General features: G+C 43.8%; 2 protein-coding genes and 1 pseudogene across 3 annotated transcripts in view; 2 read left to right on the forward strand and 1 right to left on the reverse strand.

Annotated features, from left to right (window-relative positions):
• Nucleotides 1–17,703, forward strand: part of LOC311628087 (olfactory receptor 5AN6-like) — a gene marked incomplete at its 5' end in the record, with an annotated part of 243,286 nt that extends 225,583 nt beyond the window's left edge. Inside the window, one exon of the mRNA XM_084894971.1 lies at nt 17,502–17,703. Within this exon, the coding sequence (XP_084751097.1) occupies nt 17,502–17,504 (3 nt within the window). The 3' untranslated portion in view covers nt 17,505–17,703. The remainder of the gene's footprint in view (nt 1–17,501) is intronic.
• Nucleotides 487–1,499, reverse strand: LOC311627566 (nuclear prelamin A recognition factor-like; annotated as a pseudogene). The gene has a single exon. The product of its transcript is annotated as a nuclear prelamin A recognition factor-like (transcript).
• LOC311628104 (glycine N-acyltransferase-like) lies at nt 3,911–15,251 on the forward strand (the record flags this gene model as incomplete). Its single annotated transcript, XM_084894990.1, has 6 exons — nt 3,911–4,055; nt 7,487–7,582; nt 8,499–8,606; nt 12,988–13,114; nt 14,458–14,629; nt 14,849–15,251. Exons 2-6 carry the CDS (start codon nt 7,505–7,507, stop codon nt 15,249–15,251), a joined length of 888 nt encoding a protein of 295 aa, XP_084751116.1. The 5' UTR covers nt 3,911–4,055; nt 7,487–7,504.
• Nucleotides 17,704–25,436: the final 7,733 nt, after the last annotated feature.

Genomic DNA, 25,436 nt, shown 5'->3' on the forward strand with positions numbered 1-25,436 from the left:
CACATGGGCGCTAGTCTCCGGGGGCCACAATGGATGGCAGCATAGGTGCGTTCCATCTGTTGCAGCAAGCCCTATTTGCACTCCCATCCTCCACCTGGGCCTGGCCCCTGCTGCTTAGGCATCCCTGGCACAGGCCAGGACCTCCACAAAGTGGCAGGGGAACTTGCCCCTCTACAGCTTCAGTACCACTTCTGGATGTTCCAAAAGCCATAGCAGCCTCAAAGCATAGCAGAACCTCTCTGTCCCTTTCAAAGGTGACCTCCTGGAAGTCTTTGTAACTCAGGGTGTGGTAGGGGAGCTCCTCCACATCCCCGTTGAACAGCTCCTAGGCCATGTGCCTGAAGATATGCTCCAGGTCCTCGTTGGAGCTGGCACCTTCGAGGAGCCTCAACTCCTCCACCTTTATGTCTGCAAACAGAGTGTCCATGCCAATGTCATTCGAGGTGAGGTCACTTTGCTCCAATATTGGGACAATTTCACCGGAGGTTAACACTTAGAACAGTGGGAACTAGGCAATGCAGTGGGAACATCTTCTTGAAGGGCCTCCAGTTTAGGGTCATAACACAGGGCCACAATGACTTGGAAAATCTTTTCTGAGAACAGTTTCTGCTGTCTGGTGAAGTAATATTTCATCAGAGAGGCCATGATCTGTTGGGGAGACTTGGCCGTATAGAGGCGGGGGGGTGATGAGGTGATGGGTTATATCGGACCCAGCTGGGGTAGCCAAAGGTCTGCATAGGTAGCTGGAGCACTTCCTCATGGTGCTGGCAGTACCAGTGCACAAATTCCTTCTGACTCTCCTGGATGCTGAAGTCTGCAGCTATCTTCATGTCAAAGACAGTGCATCCGAGGCCTTTGAGGAAGCCACAGAGCCTTCTGGACGCATCAGTGACACTGAGGCTGAATTTACCAGCAAAAGAAGTCAAAGACTGAGGACATACCGACACTGCCATATATCACACTTCTTATTAAGGTACAGAACTCGGAAGAAGTTCTTGGTGTTCTGCTGAGAAACTTGGACTCCATCCTCTGTGGTCACACAACTGTCACACACCAGGCAGTCACTCAGAAACCTTTTGGCATTGGTCAACTATGGAATTCTCTTTTTTCCTGAGCCAGACTCCAGACATTGACTACAATATTCTTTTGGTCATCAGTTTTTGTTTTTTACTACATTCCTTCCTTGTGCAGTGCTCACACTTCATCTGGAGTGGGTGGGGGCCGGCTTAAGTGACCTGAAGGAAGCACAGGGAGAATAGGCACTGCTGGTTGCCCATGGCACTGCTGGCAGTATCCTTTCTTCTTTCTTCAGTGTTTAGGGAGGGGAGGCAGAGGCAGTGCCCAAGGCCAATTTCCAGGAATCTGACAGTACTGTGGAAATTGTGCCAGCGGTGCTGATCAGTTGGTGCCTGGCCTGTCTTCTGGAGACTGAACCTGCAGGACTACTAAGCGTGCCAGTGCCCATTTCCACCCATCTCTGCCACTGATTTATTGGAGTCTGAGAGCCTAGATTAGGAACCAAAAGGTCTGTCTTCCAGCCACTCACCAGTTGACACTGCCACCGATTGATCATAGCCTGAGGAACCCTGATTCCTTCTTTAGCCACCCTCTGATCAATCGGAGCCTGAGGTACAGGGGGATGGTCTGATGGTTTGATTGTCCTGGTCATCATGGCCACAGGATTTTTATATATAAATATATAGATTCCCTTTACTATACTTTACATCCTTATGACAATGTTGTAACTGCCAATTTGTACTTCTTAATTCTTTTACCTTTTCCACCTAACCTCCTAACTCCCTCCCATCTGGCAAACATCAGTTTGTTCTCTGTATCTATGAATCTATTGTATTTTGTTTGCTCATTTACTTTTGTTCTTTAGATTACACATAAAGTTAAAATTGTGTGGTATTTGCCTTTCTCTATCTGACCTACTTCACTTAGTTCGATATCTCTAGGTCCATCATAACAGATTCGCAAAACATACATAAAAATAGTCTTTAAACAGTGAAATAGCCAAACAACAAACTACCTTTAACAACTTTGCCATGAAACCTAAAAACTAGAAAGCATCTGAGATTCTTTTTTAATAAATGGGGGACAAATATTCAACTATTGAGTGTTGTGCAGTGGAAAAGTGCAGACCTTTGTGTGATTAGTTTTGCCCAAAATGTATATTCAACTAGGTTGTTGGAAATCTGACCTAAAGGATCTTTTCTATTCAGAGTGATGTCTTTACTGTCCTCTTGACCCCACATTTAAGGGCACATTTTCTGTCTATGCTCCTCAGCACCAGCTCAGCTCTACAAATACTTGTCATGAGCCCCTTCATACCACCCCAAGATAAGTTGAACACACAATCTGGCATTCTTCAAGGTGCTTTATGAGCTAAGCTGGAGACCTCCACACATGAAAGCTGCCATTTGTGTTTAGTCAAGAGCAGAAAGGATTACAGTGGACAAGATAAGCCCCACCCCTCCAAGAAGTACCTGTGGTCAGTGAGGAGGATGAGGCTGATGACTCTGAAATAGGGAGAAGGACCTCAGGGTCAGGTAAAGGAGAGCACACTCCACTCATGACACCAGCACTAAAGGCGAGATCTCATGACATTTATAAAACCAATCGGATATACTGTGGAACACAGCAGGCAACGTGAAGGTGGAGTTTAATGTGTTATTGTTGAAATTTTAAGGATATGTAAATTTGTAAAATAAAAGTCCATATTTTAAGAATGCCTTATGTTGTGGATAGGTTAATTGATTTTCACATTTTTAATGATCCAATAAATAAGTTAATAATAGCACATTGTCTGTGTGAAATTGTGGACTCAAAATGCCACTCAAGGAGGCACTGACAAAAAAGAAAGAAAAGAAAAAAAGAAGCAGCAGGAAGCCTTGATCCCCAGGGGCGTGTCCAGCCTGAAAACAGCCATCAGTCCCTCACCCCATCAATGGGGGTCAGTTGGAGGTGATCAGGCAGCAGGAGGAGCAGTTTGGAAGGAGAAGGCCAGCAGGGGGGCAGTTGGGGGCCAGCAGGCCAGTGGAGAGGGATGGTGGGTGTGAGCAGACCAGTATGGGGGGCAGGGGAGATGAGCACACTGGCACGGGGGGTGGGCAGCTGGGGTAATCAGGCTGGCATGAGGGCATTTGGGGGTGAGCAGGCCAGCAGGCAGAGTGGTTAGGGGCAATCAGGCAGACAGGCAGGTGAATGGTTAGAAACCAGCAGTCCCAGCTTGGGAAAAGAATGTCTGACTGCCGGTATAGTCCTGATCCCTGTAAACCAGCAGTAGGACATCATTTGAGGGGTCCCAGATTGGAGAGGGTGCAGACCGGGCTGAGAGACACCCACCTCCATGCATGAATTTCATGCACCAGACCTCTAGTTAGAAAATATGACAAAAGAGCATTTAATTAGAAGAACAATTTTTTAAAAATTGGACATAGAATTAACTCAGTAAGTTTAATACACAGAGGTCCTCATATTCTTTTAAAATGAGGTATAATTTACAAACACTTAGATCTTAAGTTGCAATTTTGTGGAGTTGAATCAAGTTTACACTTATGGCACCTATATCATTTTCAAAGAAATAGAACAATATTATCACTTCTGATAGCACTTCATACGTGTTCGCTTATTTAACTTAAGAACAAAAACACCAATAAGAGTGGGCACTGTTATTCACCCTATCTGTAGATGAGAAAACTGAAGCACAAAGATTAGATAACAGGACAAACACTAGTGAATGGATCCAACCCTGGGACACAAGCAGACTCCCAAACTTGTAGAACCAGCTTGCTGAATAAACCACCAAGAGGGAGGGACTGAATGCCCCTGGATCCCACACTGGTTACCAGAAATTTCCCACTCCTCCCAGCATTTAAAAGGGCAAGTCCTGCAGTAAGAGCTTCAGCTTAATGATTTCTGTAGAAAGTTTACCAAAACACGCTTTGCAGGTCTGAGCTGTGCATGCAAGGATAAAGGGGATTTTATATTCTGGGAAAGTCTACTGCTCGCATTTGTTCTGGGGACCAGTCTGCGTGGAGTTCACCTTCCAGGTGAGAACTCATCTTCTTGGAAAGAACCACTGCTTTGTGACATCCCCTCTCTTCTCCTTTTTCTCCTACAACAAACGACCTTGGTGGTTTTAGAGGGGGTGTGTTGAGCTTATTTAGTGATACTTGGACTATGGAAAAGGGAATCTATTCCTGTTGAGAGACAAGGCTTCTGAACCTACAATGTACACAGCAGATGTACGGTGGAAAAATTCTCAGGAGGACTAAGTCAGTACTCCATTCTGAACAAATAAATGTTATGAAGGGATTTTGGGAGCTTGTGCGTTAAGGGAGATGTAATAACATTGGCAAGAAAGGATTGTTGGTCCAAGTAACAATAATTTAGCACCTAGTGTAGAGAGATACTATGCAAACATTATTTTGTTTTTCTTTGGGAAAATAGTCTAAAGCAGGCAGCTTGTTCCTTGGATAAATGTTAACCAGGAGAGTAAAGTACTCTATTAAAATCAGAGAGAAAATATTCAGACCAAATGTACTGTTTATTTAAATCATGTGTGTGTGTGTGTGGGGGGGGAGGAGTAATTTAAAGATTTTATCTATAATGCTCTGACCATAAAATAGATTTTTAAAAAATTTAAATTTTTTTTAGTATCCTATATAATAAAGAGGTAATATGCAAATTGACAATCACTCCAATACACACAATGGTGGCCCACATGTGGACACAAGTTGGATTCCACAAGATGGCCAGCAGGGGAGGGCAGTTGGAATGAATCAGTCCTGAAAGAGAGGGCAGTTGGGAGGGGAAGGGAAGGGAAGGGAAGGGAAGGGAAGGGAAGGGAAGGGAAGGGAAGGGAAGGGAAGGGAAGGGAAGGGAAGGGAAGGAGGAAGGAAAGGGAAGGGAAGGGGGAAGGAAAGGGAAAGGAATGGGGAAGGAAAGGGAAGGGAAGGGGGAAGGAAAGGGAAAGGAATGGGGAAGGAAAGGGAAGGGAAGGGGGAAGGAAAGGGAAAGGAATGGGGAAGGGAAGGGAAAGGAATGGGGAAAGGAAGGGAAGGGAAGGGAAGGGAAGGGAAGGGAAGGGAAGGGAAGGAAAAAGGGAAGGGAAGGGAAGGGGGAAGGGAAGGGAAAGGAATGGGGAAGGGAAGGGAAAGGAATGGGGAAGGGAAGGGAAAGGAATGGGGAAAGGAAGGGAAGGGAAGGGAAGGGAAGGGAAGGGAAGGGAAGGGAAGGGAAGGAAAAAGGGAAGGGAAGGGAAGGGAAGGAAAGAAAGAAAGAGAGAGAGAGAGAGAGAGAGAGAGAGAGAGAGAGAGAGAGAGAGAGAGAGGGAGGGAGGGAGGGAGGGAGGAAGGAAGGAAGGAAGGAAGGAAGGAAGGAAGGAAGAAAGAAAGAAAGAAAGAAAGAAAGAAAGAAAGAAAGAAAGAAAGAAAGAAAGAAAGAAAGAAAGAAAAAGGAAGGAAGCCAAAGGACTAGATGGCCAAAGAGCTGAGCAGTAAAAGGCTGAGTAGATCAAACAATCTTTTATCTGCTTTCTTCAGGGAATGATGATAATAATGACACACAAATACTATTCTGTGCCAGGCACTTACTAAGAAATTCGCATGGGATTTTTTACTCACTTGGTCCCAGTGCCTAGATTACCTCATTTAATCATCACAAACTATCTAACGTAAGTGTTGATGTTATTCTCAGGACACGATTCATACTGAAAGCACTCACACTGATAGCTAGGTTAAAGTCACACCCTATTTCTTAAAACAACAACAATAATCCAATTGACTGAGCTTAAATGATATTAATAATAGTAATAAAAAATAATGATTTTGAGTTATTATATGCTAGAAAATCTACTATGTACTTAATATGTATTATCACATTTAACTATCCCTATGGTTTTCTTTTTATTTCTATACCAATAAGGTGTTCAGTTAGGTTTTTGTATGAAATTTCAGACACCAGTTTGTGAGAATAGAGCCAGTTGGTGAGAGCAACCACAAAGGGGAGGGAGCCAGAGCTGAGCAACACCTTTGCTTTTTGGCAGAAGTTGCAAACCCATGGCTTTCTGATCAACCTCCCTCCTCTCTGTCCTCTCATATTTCTGTTTCTCTGTGTTGAGGAGCTCCCCCTCTTAGTGTCTGGGCTTGCACTGCTCCTTCTTCCTGAAGGAAGCACCAGTGAGATGTTTGGGATTTTCACCTCTCCTATGTGTCTTCTCTCACCAGTGGGCTTTATTCTCACTAACTTATGTAGTAAATTTTTTACAAAAAAATAAAACTAATTAAACACTGATAATGATCTTAGTAAATGTGGCAATGATGAATTTCTGGTGTGTCCTATGCAGAGGAACTTAATTAAGGCACAGAGTTGCAGACATTAAGGCTCCTGCTCAGCTGCTTCAGGAAAACCACTCTTGCCTCCGTGGTGCCCAGGGAGGATGATCAGAATGGTCCCAGGAATAATGTTGGCCCACAGTTTATCTTCTCACATGCTGACTGAAGGGTTTCTTTTTGTGGCTCAACTGCTTTGGTGGCACATCTTCAGTGGGATAGTGTCTAGGTATTTTTCAAAGTGTAAGCACTTGGGTAGTACCTTTCTTGTCACTACCAACTGGTTTTGTGAGAGTAGTAAGAACTTTCTCCTTTTTTGTTTCAATCCAGGATTTAGCTACTGAATACTTCCATTTTTGCATGGCCTTTACGAATACATAGCCGACCAGGAATATCTGCCAATTCCTCTGACCAGGAAAGGGTTTCACCTTTGTGGGGCTTCCTCTTCTTACACATTGACCTTGGGGTTACCCTTCCTGGCCTTGTCACCAGCATCAGCCTTCTTGGCTCCAGGTTTCACCTCCTTAGTATCCAGCTTCTCAGCTTCTTCACTCTCCATCTTTAAAGATGGGAAAGAGACAATAATTTTCTACGCAGAATCTGTTTTCATTAGGAGTAATGAGTAAACCATGGAACCAAGAGGGTAAGGAACTTTTCAAAGGCTACAGAAGTTGTTAGTGGTGGCACTGGGGGAATCACTGACTGCAACCTAATCCCCGAAGATGCACTAGCATATTTAAAGAACATATTTATTAATATAAATGTTTATTAAATAAAATTTCAGGATAATGTAAGAAAGTGAAGAGAAGATTTTCAAAAAGAGAGCCAGGTGTTTTCTGCCAATTTTCTCCTTCCTTGGTGTTACGGATGACTTCAGTGTGGGTACCACCAAAAGAAGGCATTGAAGATGGTCCTGGACATTAGCATTGGACCTGCTACTCTTGTCTCTTGGTGATGGTCCCATCTGAACTTTTACATTGTTCTCCGTAGTAATGGTAGAAATCTAGTGTGACTCTACTTTCTCTCCACCCAAGATAGTTATTTTATAAGTGGGCAGACTTATCTTACCTGTTACCTTCTAAGATTCAGGTAAAGGTGTGTGGATCTAGTTCCTATGAGTTCAATGTTTTCTCATCCTGACTTTTGTTGATTCTCCCCCTGCCAAGATGCTCCACTTACGGGTTCCACAGATGCTGCAGATGCTAGAAAGGTCCTTGAGGAAGAGCCTTCCTGAGTCTTTAAAGGTGAGAGTGAGACAATCTCAGGGAAATCAAGGGTTGTGTATTCTTTTGATAGAAATGTGGAAGAGGATGATGTTTTAATGAGCAGCTATTTTGTGGTGGGAATTCACTCATGCTCCACATCATTTACACTCATGTTCACATCACCTCTTTGCAAGGGAGGTATATTATAGAACTTATTTGTACTATCTTTGCTATTTCATGTGAATAAATTAAAGGTTTACAAAATAGCTATAGTCAATTTGGCTTAGTGGATAAAGTATTGGCCTAAGGACTGAATGGTCCCTGGTTCAATTCTGGTCAAGGGCACCTGCCTGGGTGGCGGGGTTGATCCCCAGTGGGGGGCATGCAGGAGGCAGCCAATCAATAATTCTCTCTCATCATTGATGTTCCTATCCCTCTCTCCCTCTCCCTTTCTCTCTACAATTAATAAAAATATATTTTAAAATAAAAGTTTAAGAAATAAGGTTTGTTCATCCACGTCATAGAATGCTCTGATGTCATTAAAATTGTTTATATGATTGAAAAAAAATATGACTAGAATGTATTATTCAATTGAGAAAAACACTTTAAAATCATATTATCTGAAATTGTTATTTTGTAAAAGTTCTTGTGTATATACATGAATAGTAGGAAATCTATTAAAATATTTTTCTACTTTTTAAAAATTGAGGTATAATTGACATACATTACACTAAATGTTTATTGAATTCTAAATATAAATAAGTTAATATTTATTTTATAAATTTCACAAGATAGGGTTGGAGAAAAATAGTTTTACAGTTGTGAGTATGTGAAAAAGAGTTAATAAAACTATGGTAATAATCATAACCTGCATGTTTTTTCCAGATAAACAACCATAAACCTACTTTTACCAACTCCTGTATATTAACACTCCCACTTTCTTGTAATGCTGTAGGTTTATGGGACCATCTTCCACATGAACCAGGGAAACCCTTTCAAGCTGAAGGCTCTGGTGGACAAGTGGCCTGATTTTAATACAGTAGTTGTCCGCCCTCAGGAGCAGGTAAAGTGTCAGATATGGCATGACTGTGCATCTATCAATATGTGTGTATTTGCTAGATGTTTATCTGCGTTGGCAATGTTGGAGAACTGGGTATATGGAAATGAATTCCAGGAATAGTAAAAAGTCCCTGTCCTCAAACATTCCACAGCCTGGAAGAAAATATAGATGATTCCACAGATAAATTATAGCATGGTCTGAAATGGGCAGCAACAGGAGAATTGAATGAGATAATGATTGTCTAAACACTGTGCTGAACACCTGAAACCATCTATACTAATAAAAGGGTAATATGCTAATTATACTGGGAGACCTTTCGGGAGACCTTTTAGACATCCTTCAGGACAAACCCATGGTGGCGGGGCCAAGGCAGAAGCGGTTAGGGGTGATCAGGCTGGCAAGGGGTGGGCAGTTGAGATCAAGCAGGGGAGGCTGTTGGTGGCCACTGGGCTGGCAGAAGGGGCAGTTTTGGGTAATCGGGCTGGCAAGGTGGTCAATTAGGGGCGAACAGGACAGCAGGGGAGGGCAGTTAGGGGTGATCAGGCCAACAGAGGAGGGCAGTGAAGGGTGAGCAGTCAGCAGGGGGCGGGCAGTTAGGGGTAACCTGGGGCATTTGGAGGTGATCAGGATGGCAGGCAGAATGTTTAGGGGTAATCAGGCAGGCAGGCAAAGTGAGTGGTTAGGAGCCAATAGTTCTGATTCTGAGAGGGATGTCCAACTGCCGGTTTAGGCTGGATCCCATAAGGGATCCTTATGGCATCGGGCCTAAACTGGCACTCTAACAACTCCTAAGGGGCTCCATTTGAAGAGGGTGCAGGCCAGGCTGAGGGACCCCTCCCATACAGGAATTTTATGCACCAGGTCCCTAGTCTACACTATAAAAGATAAAAATGTGAATTGACTGCACCTTTGCTATGCCCACAGCCAATCAGTTAGTATGCAAATTAGGCCAACAAATATGGCAGTTAATTTGCATAAGCAGGCACCATGCAGCCTGGGTCCCGGGAACATCCTCTGGACTAGGCTGCTCCTAGCCTGTAGCCCGGTGTTTAGGCCCTGAGTGGCAGGGGTCCCAGAATGCCGTCTGGCCACTTAGAGCCTATGAGTGTAGGTGCCAAGTGGCATGGTATGTGCCCCCAACCAAGGTTCATTGCCTTGACTGAAATCGAACCTGGAACACTTGAGTTTGCAGGCCATTGCTCCATCCACTGAACCAAACCAGTTAGGGCTGTTCAATATGTTAAAGAAAAAAAAAAAATCCTATCTAATAAAGAGAGAATATGCAGGGAAGGGCATTTGGGGGTGACCAGGCTGTCAGGGGAATGCAGTTGGGGACAATCGGGCTGGCAGGAGAGCAGTTAGGCATTGATCATGCTGGCAGGGGAGTGGTTAGGGGGTGATCATGCTGGCAGGCAGAAGCGGTTAGGGGCAATCAGGAAGGCAGGCAGGCGAGCAGTTGAGAGCCAGCAATCCAGAATTGTGAGAGGAATGTCCGACTACCTGTTTAGGCCTGGCAGTCAGACATCCCCCAAAGGGTTCCAGATTGGAGAAGGTTCAGGTTGGCCTGAGGGACACACACCTCTGTGCACGAATTTCATGCACTGGGCCTCTAGTCCTAAATATAAAAGCCTAATATGCAAACCAAATGAATGGCAGAATGAATAGTAAAAGACTGGTCACTGTGATACACACTGACCACCGGGGGGAGATGCTCAATACAGGAACTTCCCCCAGCCTGCAAGACCCAGGCCAGACAAGGTTGGTGCCAGTGGGACCCCCAGATTGCTCCTACAGTTCCCCTGGAGAGGGAGGCAACTGGTGGTACTGGAGGGCAGGAATGGTCAGAAGGAGGGGCCATCCAGTGAGCGGGTCAGCACCCCTACCCAATCACCCTGCCCATTGCTCCACAGATCGGCCCTGATCACTGGCCAGGCCTTGGGACCCTGCCCATGCATGAATTTTATGCATGGGGCCTATAGTATAAGATAATATTGAAGAGCAATCATAATTGGAAAATAAACTTTGTTATACAAAGAAATAACACAGATGGAAAGCTGATTAAAATTACATAGAAGACATTTTTATACTCACTCATTGTTTTAACTGATTTTCAAGACAGGACTCCAAGCCGCACGCTGGCTATGCTGAACGCCAAGCACCCTTCATTAATTTCTTTTTTTTAAATTTAAATTCTTTATTGTTGAAAACATTACATAAGTCTCCTTTTTCCCCTATTGACCTCTCTCTAGCTGCCCCCACCCCTCAGCATATGCCTATTTCCCTGCTCCTGTTTATCTGTGTCCATTGATTTTGCTCATATGCATGCAAATAAGTCCTTTGATTGATCTCTTACCTCCCCTCAACCTCTGACTTCCCTCATAGGTTGGACAGTTTGTTTGATGCTTCTATGACTCTGGTTCTATTTTGGTTCCTCAGTTTATGTTGTTCATTGTATTCCACAAATGAGTGAGATCATGTAATACTTATCTTTCTCTGACTGGCTTATTTCACTTAATTTAATGCTCTCCAGTTCCAACCAGGCTGTTGCAAATGGTAAGAATTCCTTCTTTTTCATAGCAGCATAGTAATACATTATTTCTTGCATCTAGTTTATGGGAAGGAGGCTCCCAATGGAAGATAGTGCTAATGTAAGATTATGTTGAGGGCATAGACAAAAGGCTGATCTTTGGTTCAAGATACTAAAACAACATTTCTAAGACTCAACATCTTTATTGGTATGAATCAAACTCTAGGTCCATTTTTAACTCTTAACCTATGGGGGAAAATTATTTCCTATGTTTTAAAAATATCAACCTTGAGCAGGGACCGGTTTGGCTCAGGGGATAGAGCGTCGGCCTGCAGACTGAAAGGTCCCAGGTTGGATTCCGGTCAAGGGCATGTACAGTGGTTGCGGGCACATTCCCAGTAGGGGGTGTGCAAGAGGCAGCTGATCAATGACGCTCTCTCATCAATGTTTCTAACTCTCTATCCCTCTCTCTTCCTCTCTGTGAAAAATCAATTTAAAAAAATATTGAAAAAAAATTAAAACTATCAACCTTGAAACCACAACAACTCACTAGTGCTAACTCACAACTTCTCTTTGTGATACTGCATTCTCATTGAAAGGCCCAATGGTATTTTAACCAAATGTCATCAATAAAGTCAATAAAATAGGGCATTAAAAAAAACATATGTAGTAGAGTTTGCAGGGAAAGGATCAAAAATGCTTCCTAGTAGAAAATTTACCAAAACTGCATGTCAAGGATTAATTTTAAAAAAATTTATAGAGGGTCAGGACAGGACTTCATCCAAAGCAAATAAATTAGAAATTGTGAGACATAATGTCTAAAACAGCACAGTACATTAGAGAATTTTAAGAGCAAAATGACATGGTTGTAGTTGTTGGTTACATATTGTGATAATTTTTAAAAGTTAATGAAATTAAATAGTTAAATTTTTCAAAATGAAAAATTCTATATAATAACAGCCTAATATGCTAAATGTCTGGTATTCTGGTCATCTGTTCAACCAATAAAAGTGCAATATGCTAATAATATGCTAAGGCCACTCAACTGCTTGCTATGACATGCACTGACATCAGGAGGCAGACAATAGACTGGTCAGCCATTCTCTATGAAGTGCACTGACCACCAGGGGGCAGATGCTCTAACCAGTAGCTTAGCTTGCTGCTGGGGTCTGACTGATCAGGATTAACCACTCTGACTGCTTGCCTGATCACACCTAACTGCTTGCTTGGGGGCAGGGCCAGCTCCGTAAGGGGCCATGGTGGTCTGGTCTCTGGTCATTGTGATCTTGACACTTATGGCTCCTGGCCCTTTATTATATAAAATCATTATTTATGATTAGAAAGTTCTGATAATTGCATCTACCTATTCCTAAGAATTTGCACAGCATGGTAGAATATGAACATTTCCCTAATCTGATTTGTTTAAAAATCATAAGAGAACACAAGGTATTTTTGTTTTTGTTTTGTTTTGCTTTGCTTTTGCTTTGTTTACTAAGGCCGTTGGAGCTAACACATTTACTACCAGAGAATAAACATGTACAAAAAGCATTTTATTAAAAGTCTGACTGTCTTGTGCTTTTTGAAAGAAATGCTAAATTTTAAATAAGTAATTTTTGTTTGAATTTTAAAGCAAGAGCTGAGTTCAGTATAGTTTTATTCAGGAAATGCTTAAATATGACTTGAATAAGGAAGTCCTTGACTTGACTTCATAACATAAATAATTTCTCAATAAAAATAATACACCAACAAAACACCTGATATTTAAAAATATCAGAGCAAAATGAAACACTGACAACAGGTAGGGCAATCACAAAATACAAATATTTTGGTTGATTCTGCTTTTCCCAATGCAAACAGGAAATGGTGGATGACCTTGATCACTACACCAATACTTACCAAATCTACTCCAACAATCTCAAGAACTGTCAGGAATTGCTTGGCTCACCAGAAGTCATCAATTGGAAACAGCATTTGCAGATCCAAAGTAAGTAAGGGGAATGGGAAGTGTGCTAACTCACTTCTCTCTCCTGACAATTTCCCTTATGATTCATGTCTTTATCCACACTTCAGACCCTCAGCCTGCAATCAGTTTTTTACACAGCTGTGAATATACTTGTAATGGGGAAAAACACCCTTAAAGCTTGCAAAAATAAAATATGCTTCATATAGAAAACATAATATAATTGTTTGATAGCTACAAATTTATTTTGCAGATATATCCAAAATCCCTTACATTGATTGAATGTCAGGGCAAAGCTTGCCCTTGGGCCTTCCATGACAGGAATAAGAATGAAAACTCATGCTAAAAAGCACCTCCTAGGTCATTAGGGAAACAGTCATGGTTATGAGCATGCCATCCAGAATCACACTCTCTAGGATGGCATTTGACAGATACCTGATGTCATTTTAGCCACTTGAATTATCCTCACTGAGTCATATATAAAATGGAGGATAACAATGGGCTAAAACACAGGGGTGTTGAAAAGATCAGATAACATGTTGAATAGGAATTGCTTAGCACAATAGCTGGTTGTGTCAATTAATTTGGACTGCATAGCAAACCTCATAATTCTGTGAATCAAACTTTGGGCTGAGTTTTGCAAGGCAGTTCTGCTGATTTCACCTCAATTTACTCTTGCAGCTGTAGGGCATTAATGGATGGACCATATGCTGGTTGCTCTAGTATAACCTCACTCTCATGCATGAATGATGGTTTTTGCTGTTGGTGCTGACATATAAGGACTTGTGACAGGCGCACAAGTCCTTATATGACTAGTCTAATCCTATCCATATAGTGTTAGTCTCAAGGAAATCAGGAGCACAAAGAAAGCCCATGGTGCAAGCCCTCTTTAGCCTCTCCATGCATCAAATTTACTATTTCCCAGTGGAAAAAGCAAGCCATATGAGCAAGGCCAGATGCAGTGCAGGAGGGGACTATTCCAGGGAAAAGATACAGAGATGTGGGCACATTGTGGGTTATTCCTGCAACCATCTGCCATACTATGAATGGAGTAAGCACATAAGAGATGTTTGCTACTATTGTTTTATAATGCATCTCCTGTGATTATCAAAATAACATGTTCATGTAACCCAGAAATTTGGTTCCAGTCTTTGCATTTGCCATGAATGGTATGACTATGGTTGTGAATGAATCTCTGAGGATATTCATTGCACAAATCCTGACTAGGAGATGTCTGATCACACCTTGGCAATACCAAGTCAGAACCTAGGTTTTTAGATTGAAAATGTAGACACGTACCACTCTACTGGACAGCTTCTCCATAAAATGCACTGAAATAATTGCATGTCTCTTAAAACCCCATCTAGGTTCCCAGTCCAACCTCAATGAGGTGATACAAAATCTCACAGCCAGGAAATCCTTCAAAGTCAAGCACACAGAGTGCTTTCTCTATGCAGAACTTAACACTGTAAAGAAACTGATTCCTTCCTTGTTGGATGTAAAGAACTTACTACCTGGTGGTGGCAAACCCAAGGCCATGTAAGTGTGTTAAAAGTCATCGCACTACTTACACCTCCTATTCCTGAAGTAGCCTCCAAACTTCTCTTTCTGCTTTCACTCCTGCACCCTCCCCCCTATGGCCAATATTCTTCAAAATAGCCCAAATCATTTTTTTCAGGAATGTATTATACACTGTAGGGACAAGAACAAATATAATATGTATTCATGGACTTTACTTTTCTCTTGGAACCTCCATAGCAATCAAGAAATGTTTAAACTCTCATCCCTGGATGTTACCCACGCTGCCCTGGTGAATAAATTCTGGCATTTTGGCGGCAATGAGAGGAGCCAGAGATTCATCGAGCACTGTATAAAGACCTTCCCTTCGTTCTGTCTGCTGGAGCCTGAGGGGAACCCTGTGTGCTGGATCCTGATGGATCAGACAGGGGAGCTACGGATTGCAGGAACCATGCCTGAATACCGGAACCAGGGCCTCATTACCTATGTCATCTATAAGCAGACCCAGGCTCTTAACAATCTCGGCTTCCCCATATATCTTCACGTTGACAAGAATCTCAAATGTATGCAGAAAGTGAGTTACAATCTGCATTATATCCGCATGCCCTATACCTGGAACCAGTGGAACTGTGTGCCTCTGTGACTCCATCCTACAAACAAGTATCAGATGGGCTCCAACATGTGGCTGGGACAATGGATGGGTGGGAAGAGAGAAAGAATGACCAGTAATAATTGTAATGATTAGTAAAGTAGTGGGCTCTGGGGAGGCAGTGTGAATGTTCAATACCATGTTCCCTGTACTCTGGCTTCCCTGAGATGTCTCAGGTTGGCACAGCCCCAGGCACTCCACATGGTTTAGTTCCCCACACTTCTGAGGATCTGCATGACACTGTCATCAGCTGCCTGCTGCCCAGAATGGCTTCTCCTGAAACTCACAGTGTTTGGATGTGGAGAGCCTTTCCAGATTTTCCAGGGAGAGGTATAGTTTCTGAGCATTATGACTTATTCTTCTCTCTTTCTATGGTCTTTCTCTTAATGTCAGCAAGTGGACTCTGCTCAGTAGGTCTGTAGAGATCATCCTCTCTTCTGATTGCTGCTTTCTCAATACATAAAAGATTATACATAAATATGTATGAAATACTTGGTTAAACATAGTGTACATGATCAGCAAGTGGACTCTGCTCAGTAGATCTGTAGAGATTATTCTCTCCTCTGATTGCAGCTTTCTCAATACATTAAAAGATTGTATGTACACAGCCGAAACCGGTTTGGCTCAGTGGATAGAACGTCGGCCTGCGGACTGAAAGGTCCAGCGTTCGATTCCGGTGAAGGGCAAGTACCTTGGTTGCAGGCACATCCCCAGTGGGGGGTGTGCAAGAGGCAACTGGTCTATGTTTCCCTCTCATGGATGTTTCTAACTCTCTATCCCTCTCAATTCCTCTCTGTGTAAAATCAATAAAATATATTTTTTTAAAAGATAAAATAAAAAATAAAAGATTGTACACAAATATGTATAAAATACTAGGTTAAACATAGTGTAAACGATATGGCAGGGAGAGTTTTGAAGGAAAAGACTAACTTATATTAGCCTCTCCCCTCCTCACTCCCACATCAGAGAAAAATGATTCAATGTTGCTTCTTAAAGCAGAGCTTTCTAAATCCACCCAAACCCCAAACAATAAAGAGACTTTCTGTTTGATTGTGCAAGTTGAAGTTTCAGTTTATGGAGAATAGGAAGACCCAGACTCGGGAGGTGGCTATTTATTGAGAAGAGAGAATTTTAGGGAAAGAGCAGTACATCATGGACATCTACTGTTTCACTTGACTGTGGCACATTGTTTCAGGATGCCTAAATTCTATGCAGTTCAGACAACAGTCTCATAGTGTGGTGGAGTGGAGCAATTTTTGTCCCAGTTGGATTGGGGTAGTTGGGAGAGTTAACTGTCCCATCATTTAAAAAGGGATAGTACTAAACCTTGGCACTGGGCAACAAAGATAGTCACTTGGATTAATAACCTGCATGCTTTGATCCATATCCAACTAAAATTAGGCTGTGGAATTGAGGATGAAAGCCCCACAAACAGAGAAACCAATGTGTGAGGTTTAATTTCTTGTCCACTCCAAAGAGTGGAGGCTCAGTTTAGAGAAAGGATTCTCAACTTTGGTACAATGGGCATTATAGTGTGGACAATTCTTTGTTATAGGGCCATCCTTTGCAGTTATAGGATATGGAGCAGGATCCCTGCTCACTACCCATTGGTTATCAGTAACACTTTCTTTTTTTTCTTTTTTTTTTTCTTTTTTAAATCAATCTTTATTGTTCATATTATTACAAAGGTTCCTCATTTCTTCCCCCTTCCACCAGGTTCCCACCCCATCCTCCACCCCCTCCCCACCCCCCATTGTCCTCATCCATAGGTGCACAGTTTATGTTCAGTCTCTTCCTCCCTCCCTTTCCCCTAGAACAGTCAGTCCACTCCCCTCCCATATCGCCGACTCTACTACAATGAACCGCTATTATTGTTCATCAGGTTTTTTCAATCTCCTTTTTTGTTGTTGTTGTTGTTGTTGTTGTTGTTTTAATTAATAAACTTTTACACTTCTAAGAATAAATTTTAAAATCTAATAATTTTAAACCTTGTTTTTTTTCTGCCCTGGGAATTGAGAGCAAACTTGTTTACATGTAAACTTGCCCTTAGGCTATCAAAAGGTGTAGCCATTCAAGTGTAAATGGACACATTGTTTAAGCATAGCTGCTGGTTGGAATTGGATTACCTGTTCTGGGTGGGAAGGGCTTGTCATTCCCTTTCTCCATTAAAATTAAGGTGTTAGCTTTAAAACCTCTTTTTGGCAAGAGACCTTAAACTTTTAGAACTTTAAATTTTTCATATAGTAAATCAGTTACTTAGCATTTTCTCAAATCAATAATACCTCCACATGCCCAGGGATACACTTCACACAGAAGACATTTCCAAATAGATCAACCAACCTCATCCAGGCCCTACACAAGGCACTCACAGATCAACACCCCAGCGCTATACTAACTCAACACATCCAGATCTAAGCCTTCCTCATTTGATTCAGCAGACCCTCAAGTTCCCACAAAAGTTTCCAGCCATGTCTGAGAGGCAGCCTTGGGGTGGAGGCAGGCGAGGAGCTAGCTGTTTCGGGCCTGGTTGCTCCGGGCCTGGCCTCTGCTGCTCTGGTCCTTTCCATAACCAGCTGCTCCAGGTCTGGCGACTGCCGCTCCCGATCTGGCTGCTCCGGGTGTGGCTGTTGCTGCTCCGGGCCTGGCTGCCACTGCCTTGTGCCTGGCCACTCTAGGCCTGGCTGCCGCCGTTCCAACATTCTGTCCTTTTTTTTTTTTTTTTTTTAAACACATTTATGTTGCAATGTTGGCTGCTGAGTTGAGTTCTGACTTAGTCTTCGATTTTTCAAGACTTCTTTGTATTCTTTCTTAAGTAATTTTACTATCTTTTGCTCTCCTTGATTTCTTCGCATTGAAAACTTCTTCGGTTTCTTCCTCCTTGTCCTGGAAGCTCAGCAGGTTGGCTCCTGTGGGCTCCTGTGCTGCTTCAGCCTGTTGCCGGGGTCGGCACCGCTCAGGAAGCAGCCCCCGGCCTTGGCTCCATGGCCCGCGCTCAGCGGTCGAAGGCCCACGGGCACTCCCCTGCTGGGGGCCCCGTCGCCCGGCTCCCTGCTGGCGCCCGGCTGGCCGGTGTCCGGCAGGGGCTCCTGCTCCTCGTCCCGTTCCTCCAATCTGGAGCTTTTTTTCTCCTTCCTGCTAGGTGCGTCTAGCATCAGAGTCAACAGACTGTCCTCTGCGCACAATGTGCGTGACTCCAGGGGCTCGCTTTTCGCCGCTCCCACAGGGCTCCACCTCACAGCCCCATCTCCCTCTGCTTGAGCCTGGGTCCCCAGGGATTGGCCTAGAACTGGGGTTCAGAGCAGTCGGGAGTGGGGCTCAGCATCGCCGGAGGTTTTGTTTCTTCCCTCCAGGGCAATCCAGCATCAGAGTCAACATTCTGTCCTCTGCGCGCAATGTGTGCGACTCCGGGGGCTCTGCTTTTCGCCGCTCCTCTGGGATTCCGCCTCACAGCCCCGTCTCCCCCTGCCCGAGCCTGGGTCCCCAGGGTTTGGCCCATAACTGGGGCTCAGCGCTGCCGGTTCTGGGGTTGAGCCCAGGCCGGGGTTTTATTTCCTTCCTGGTAACGCCAGGCAAGCACCCAGCCTTCTCCTCCTCTTCGGCTGTGTCCTCTCCGCGCGCGTGTGTGCGCGCAGCATGTCTCCGTACCTTAGGATTTTTCAGCTCCTCTGATTGTCCTTCTGGTTTTCTCTTTCCTTCTTGTTGTAGAATTTTCAGTCAGTCGACTACCTCTAGCTCTGAGCAATGTCCGCTCTACATTTTAGTTGTATTCCATTGAAATTGTTGTGTGCTGCTGCGGTTAGGTGTCTACCTGAGCAGCCATCTTGGATCCTCTCCTTATCAGTAACACTTTCCATTTCAGTTATGACAACTAAAAATGTCTCCAGCTCTTGATAACCTCCCCTGGTGGCAAAATCAACTTCAGTTGAGAGCCACTGGTTTAGTAGTCGAGGTTTTCTCACTTTAGGATACATTTGAAGCATTTCAGGGAATTGTTAATACAGATAGTGGGCCTCACCCTTATATTTTCTGATTCAGTAGATTTGGGTTAGAGTCCCAAATTTACATTTCTTAGAAGTTTTCTGATGCTGCTATTCCAAGAGCCATAGAACTATAGATGAAAATTAGTATTGCACACTTCTTAGCTACATTGTTTTTCTTTAGTACTTATAATGTAATTTTTTTAAATCTATTTTATTGATTTCAGAGAAGAAATGAGAAAGAGAGATAAATAGAAACATCAGTGATAAGAAAGAATCATTGATCGGCTGCTTCCTGCATGTTCTCTACTGGGGATTGTGCCTGCAACTTGCACATATGCCCTTGACCAGAATTAAGACCATTTAGTCCCCAAGCTGACACTCTATTTATTGAGCCAAACTGGCTAGGGCAATGTAAAATTTTTCTAATTAATATGTCATATTTCATTAAAAATTTTTCAGTTAAATAGACCTTCAATATATTATATTCACTGCATCTATATATTTCTAGAGGTCCAGTGCATGAAAATTCATGTACTTGGGGGTCTCTCAGCCTGTCCTACACCCCCTTGCCATCTGGCACCTTTTGGGGATGGCTTAGGCACACTTCCCAGGGGATCAGGCCTAGCTGTCAGTCAGACATCTGGCAGCATGGGAGCCCTCATGGGATGTCCAATTGCTGCCCAGGCCAGCTCTTTTGCAGCCAACTCCTCAGAAGGCCAGACACCAGGCCGAGACCCATGCCTCTGCCTCTCCCACCACCTTTGCAGAAGCAGGGGATGCTGGGACCTCCATGGCTGGCCTGGTAGCACCAGCTTGCTGACCCCAAAACCCACCCACTGGTTGTTCTCACAGGCCATTCCAGAAGGTTGTTCTGCCTTCCAGTCTAATTAGAATATTAGCTCTTTATTATATAGGATAATAGTTAGATAGTTACTATGTAATTTCCAACATGGTTTCCCCAATAAGTTTAGTTCCTACCTTGCTCCATACATAGTTATTACAATACTAAAGGCCCAGTGCACAAATTCGTCCATGGGTGGGGTCCCTCGGTCTAGCTGGTGATTGAAGTCCGTAGGGAGGCCTACAGGCCAGGGGAAGGGACCCTGGAAATTTGGCCAGCCAACAACCCCATCAGGGCCTATCTGGGGGCTGGCTGGCAGGGGGGAGGGACTGTGGGAAGTTAGTCAGCTGGGTGTAGGGGCCATGAGAGGTTGGCTGTGGGTGCGCACTGACCACCAGGGGGCAGCACCTGCATTTGGCATCTGCCCCCTGATGGTCAGTGTGCATCATAGTGTCTAGTCAACCAGTCAGTCCAGTCATTCAGTTGTAACAGTCACATAAGCTTTTTTATATATAGATTTTTTACTATACTAGAGGCCCAGTGGATGACAGTCGTGCACTGAGTTGGGGGGGCCCTCAGCCTGGCCTGTGCCCTCTTGCAGTTTGGGACCCTTGGGGGATGCCCAATTTGTCCTTAGTACTGCTGCAAAGGCAAGAGAGGCTCCCACCACCGCCTGGCTTCTGGCTGAGTGGCAATCCCCCTGTGGAAGTGCACTAATCACCAGGGGGGCAGCTGCTGCATTGAGCTTCTGCCCCCCTGGTGGTCAGTGCTTGTTATAAAGTTGTCATTTCACCATTCAGTCAATTTGCATATTAGGGTTTTATTATATTATATAGGTCTAGAGGCACAGTGCACAAAAGGTGTCCATCAGCCTGGCCTGCACCCTCTGGGACCCCTCGGGGGAAGTCCATCTGTCGTCTTAGGCCCATTAGCCCAGGGAAACGGGCCTAAGCCAACAGTTGGAAATTCCTCTCACAGTACAGGACCCCTCCTTACTGCCCATCTGCTCTCTGCATCTTACCATTTGGCTCACTGGTCCTTAGTGCTGCCACAGAGGCAGGAGAGGCTCCTCCCACCGTCACTGTGCTCACCAGATGTAAGCCCCATCTTTATGTGTAGTTTTCTGTGGGCCAACTGCTTTCTTCCTTCTCATTTAGGGCCAGCAGCATGAGAGAGCAGAGTGCAATGTTGTGGAATGCACTGGACTACCCAGAGCTGAGGGGAGTGGTCAGGCTCATGGGTGAGAGGTGGACACAGAGGACACTACTTCACCCAATTGTGGTGCGGGCTGGCCAGCCTTCATCTGCCTGACCCCACCCAAGCAGGGACCAAGCAGAGTGTCTGCCTCTCCATTCTCCATCCTTCCATCTGTGACACCTGTCACACTTGCCAGGCCTCCCCCAAAGTGAGTTCAGCTCAATCCCTGAATGTAAGAAGGCGAGGGGAGGTGACTCCACTCCAGTTACCCCCTGATTCTAAGCAACAGGACCTGGTCTCAGGATGGTGGCCACACCTGTAGAACATACATCTGTTTCAAGAAAAGTTGGGAATGCAGATTTTCATATGAGCCCCTATTTCAAAATGTAGCAATTTATTCACATTGTGGCAATGACACCTTTAAGAGTAATATAAGTGGCTAAGTCAGGGCCAAACCGGGCCATTTACTCATCCAATTTCTCTGAGGCATAGAGACAGAACAAAATCTCAGCTTTCAGCAGGACACTTACGAGTTTTGTTTTGTTTTTTAAGCCTAAAGGACAGTAGATTTTCTCCATTCTGGTTCTTTGGGATTTTTTCATAATTGGATAAAAGGATACATACATTAGGGCAATCCTCTCAAGATACAATATTCCAGTTGCACCCATGTGACCACAATAGCTCCACTCAGAGGGAGGGAGTTGACAGATGGGGAGCAGGGAATTCTGAAAATCAAGGCAATGACAATAAGCATTTCCTTCATGAGTCTGAGACCCCTCCTCAGATGGCCTGTAGGCCAGGCATCTGCTGGACCTTTACCACTTGATGTCATGGCAGGCTTCCCTGAGCCCTCCTTGGCATTGTGCAGGGCTGCCTGGGCCCATGGGGAGATGCCACCCTGCCAGCTGGTACTGCTCCTTCACATGGGCACTGGTCTCCGGGGGCCACACTGGATGGCAGCATAGATGCCTTCAATTTGCTACAACATGCCCTATCTGTATGCCTGCCCTCTCCCTAGGCCTGACCCCTGCTGCTTAGGCATCCCTGGTGCAGGTCACGACCTCCACAAAGTGGCAGGGGAACTTGCCCCTTTACAGCTTCAGTACCACTTCTGGATGTTCCAAAAGCCAAAGCAGCCTCAAAGCATAGCAGAACCTCTCCATCCCTTTCAAGGGTGTCCTCATGGAAGTCTTTGTAACTCAGGGTGTGGTAGGTGAGCACCCCACGTCCTCACTGAACAGCTCCTTGGCCATGTGCCTGAAGATGCGCGCCAGGTACCTGTTGGAGCTGGCATCCTCATGGAACTTCAACTGCTCCTCCTTCGTGTCTGCAAACAGTGTCCATGCCAGTGTCATTTGAGGCGAGGTCACTTTGCTCCATTCTCAGGACAATTTCACCTGAGGTTAACACTCAGTCAACATCCTCAGGAACTATGCAAAGCTGTGGGAACTTCTTAAAGTACTTTCAGTTTAGTGTCATATCACGGGGCCACAGTGACTTGCAAAATCTTGTCTGGGAACAGGTTTTGCAATCTGGAGAATTGATCCTTCATCAGAAAGGCCATGATCTTCTGGGGATACTTGGCTATACAGAGGTGGGGGGTGGTGATGAGGTGACCAGGCACAGGCTCTGCATATCAGACGAAGCTAGGGTAGGTGAAGGTCAGCATGGGTAGCCAGGGCTCTTCCTCATGGTGCTGGCAGTATCAATGCACAAATTCTTTCTGACTCTCCTGGATGCTGAAATCTGCAGCTATCTTCATGTCAAAGACAGTGTGCCCTGAGGTCTTTGAGGAAGCCACGAGTCTTCTGGACCCATCAGTGACACTGAGACTGAATTTACCAGCAAAAGGTGGCAGAGACTAATATTAAGGATCAAAAGGTCTGCCTTCCAGCCACTTGGTAGTTGGTACTGCTACCAATTGATCAGAGCCTGAGGAACCCCGGTTCCTTCTTTAGCCATCCTCTGATCAATCGGAGCCTGAGGTACATGGAGATGGAATGATTGTTTGATCATCCTGGTCATCATGGCCACTGGTTTTTATAGATAGATAGATGATAGATAGATAGATAGATAGATAGATAGATAGATAGATAGATAGATAGATGATAGATTCCCTATACTATAATTTAAATCCTTATGATTATGTAACTGTCAATTTGTATTTCTCAATTTCTTCACCTTTTCCACCTACCTCCTGACCCTCCCATCTGACAAACATCAGTTTGTTCTCTTTATCTATGAGTTTGTTTTATTTTGTTTGCTCGTTTATTTTGTTCTTTAGATTCCACATAAAGTTGAAATTGTGTGGTATTTGCCTTTCTTTATCTGACTTACTTCACTTAGCCTAATAACTCTATGCCATCACAAAAAATTCTCAAAACTTACATAAACATTGCCATTAAACAGTACAATAGCCAAACACCAAACTATCCTTTTAAAACTTTGACATGAAACCTGACAACTAGAGTGCACCTGAGATTCTTTTTTAATAAATGTGGAAAAAAATCTTCAGCTATTAAGTGTTGTGCAGTGGAAAAGCACAGACCTTTGTGTGATAAGTCTTGCTCAAAATGTATATTCAACTGGGTTATTTGAAATCTGACCTAAAGGATCTTTTCTATTCAGAGTGACGTCTTTGCTGTCCTCTTGATCCTACATTTAAGGGCACATTTTCTGTCTATGCTCCTCAGCACCAGCCCAGCTCTACAAATACTTGTCATGAGCCCCTTCATAACACCCCAAGGTAAGTTGCACACACAATCTGGCATTCTTCAAGGTGCTTTATGAGCTAAGCTGGAAACCTCCACACATGAAAGATTCCATTTGTTTTTTAGTTTTCAGTGCCTTTGTCAAGAGCAAAAAGGATTACAGTGGACAAGATAAACCCAGCCCCTTCAAGAAGTACCTGTGGTCAGTGAGGAGGAAGAGGCTGATGACTCTGATTGCAGCTTTCTCAATACATTAAAAGATTGTACACAGCCGAAACTGGTTTGGCTCAGTGGCTAGAGCCTCGGCCTGTGGACTGAAAGGTCCCGGGTTCGATTCCGGGCAAGGGCATGTACCTTGGTTGCGGGCACATCCCCAGTGGGGGGTGTGCAAGAGGCAGCTGATCGATGATTCTCTTTCATCAATGTTTCTAACTCTCTATCCCTCTCTCTTCCTCTCTGTGAAAAATCAATAAAAAAAATATTTTTTTAAAAAATGGTTCAAAATTATTTTATAACTCTCTGCAAAAAACCAGGATCAATTATTTCTTCAGAGAAGTCATAGTTCTTTTTACTGATAAAAATTAGTGTTAGAGATAAGAATGTCTGTATCTCAAAATTTTCATATGTAGAATGAGAATAGCACTGCCTACTAACACTGTCTTGTTAAAATCATTAAACAAGATAGTTCATATAAATTTCAGTGCCCATTGTCTGGTCCACAATACATGTTACCTTCCCTTATTATTGTAACTGAAATGAAAAAAAAAAATGAAACAGATTTTCTGATTATTTCAATTCTTCAAGAATTGGTGAGGAATTCATTGGTCTATGATTAATCTACTTGCTTTAGAAAAGGCTCAAGCCATTCACCTAGGACATTCATTTTTTATTTCACTCTCAACTCCTCTCACATCTGTAATATTTCTTAGTCTTCCTTAAGCTGAAGGTCCCAGCCAAGTTGCTTCTTTTACAAAGCTCCTGGATGCTAACTTAATAGAGAGTTCTTTTAAAGGAACAATCCAATGTCCTTAAAGATGAAGATATTTTATGGGAAACAAGATGACTTTGCAGTTTTTGATGCATATCTTTGGATATGTTTTAGCATGCTGAGTGCCTTATTGTTTGATGTAGTTAGTAGAAAAATATCCAGAATACCTCAGGATTTACCCTCATGTCCATCAAGAGTCTTAAAGTTTCTAGACCCCAAGTCTACCTAACAGAGCTCAATTGTCTCTGGTAATTTTCTTATTTGTTTTAATACCAAGGATTTCTTGCCTAGGGGAAATAATAGTACTCTATCAAGAGCTTTCGTAAGGCCCAACTGGCATGACTTATTACTTGAGCATTGACCTTTGAACCAAGAGGTCAAGTTTGATTCCTGGTAGGGCACATGCCAGTGTTGTGGCTGTGATCCCTAGTGAAAGATGTGAAGGAGGCTGCTGATTCTCTC

The sequence above is a fragment of the Pipistrellus hanaki genome (assembly GCF_964339955.1).
Source record: "Pipistrellus hanaki genome assembly, chromosome: 9".
Classification (NCBI taxonomy): domain Eukaryota; kingdom Metazoa; phylum Chordata; class Mammalia; order Chiroptera; family Vespertilionidae; genus Pipistrellus; species Pipistrellus hanaki.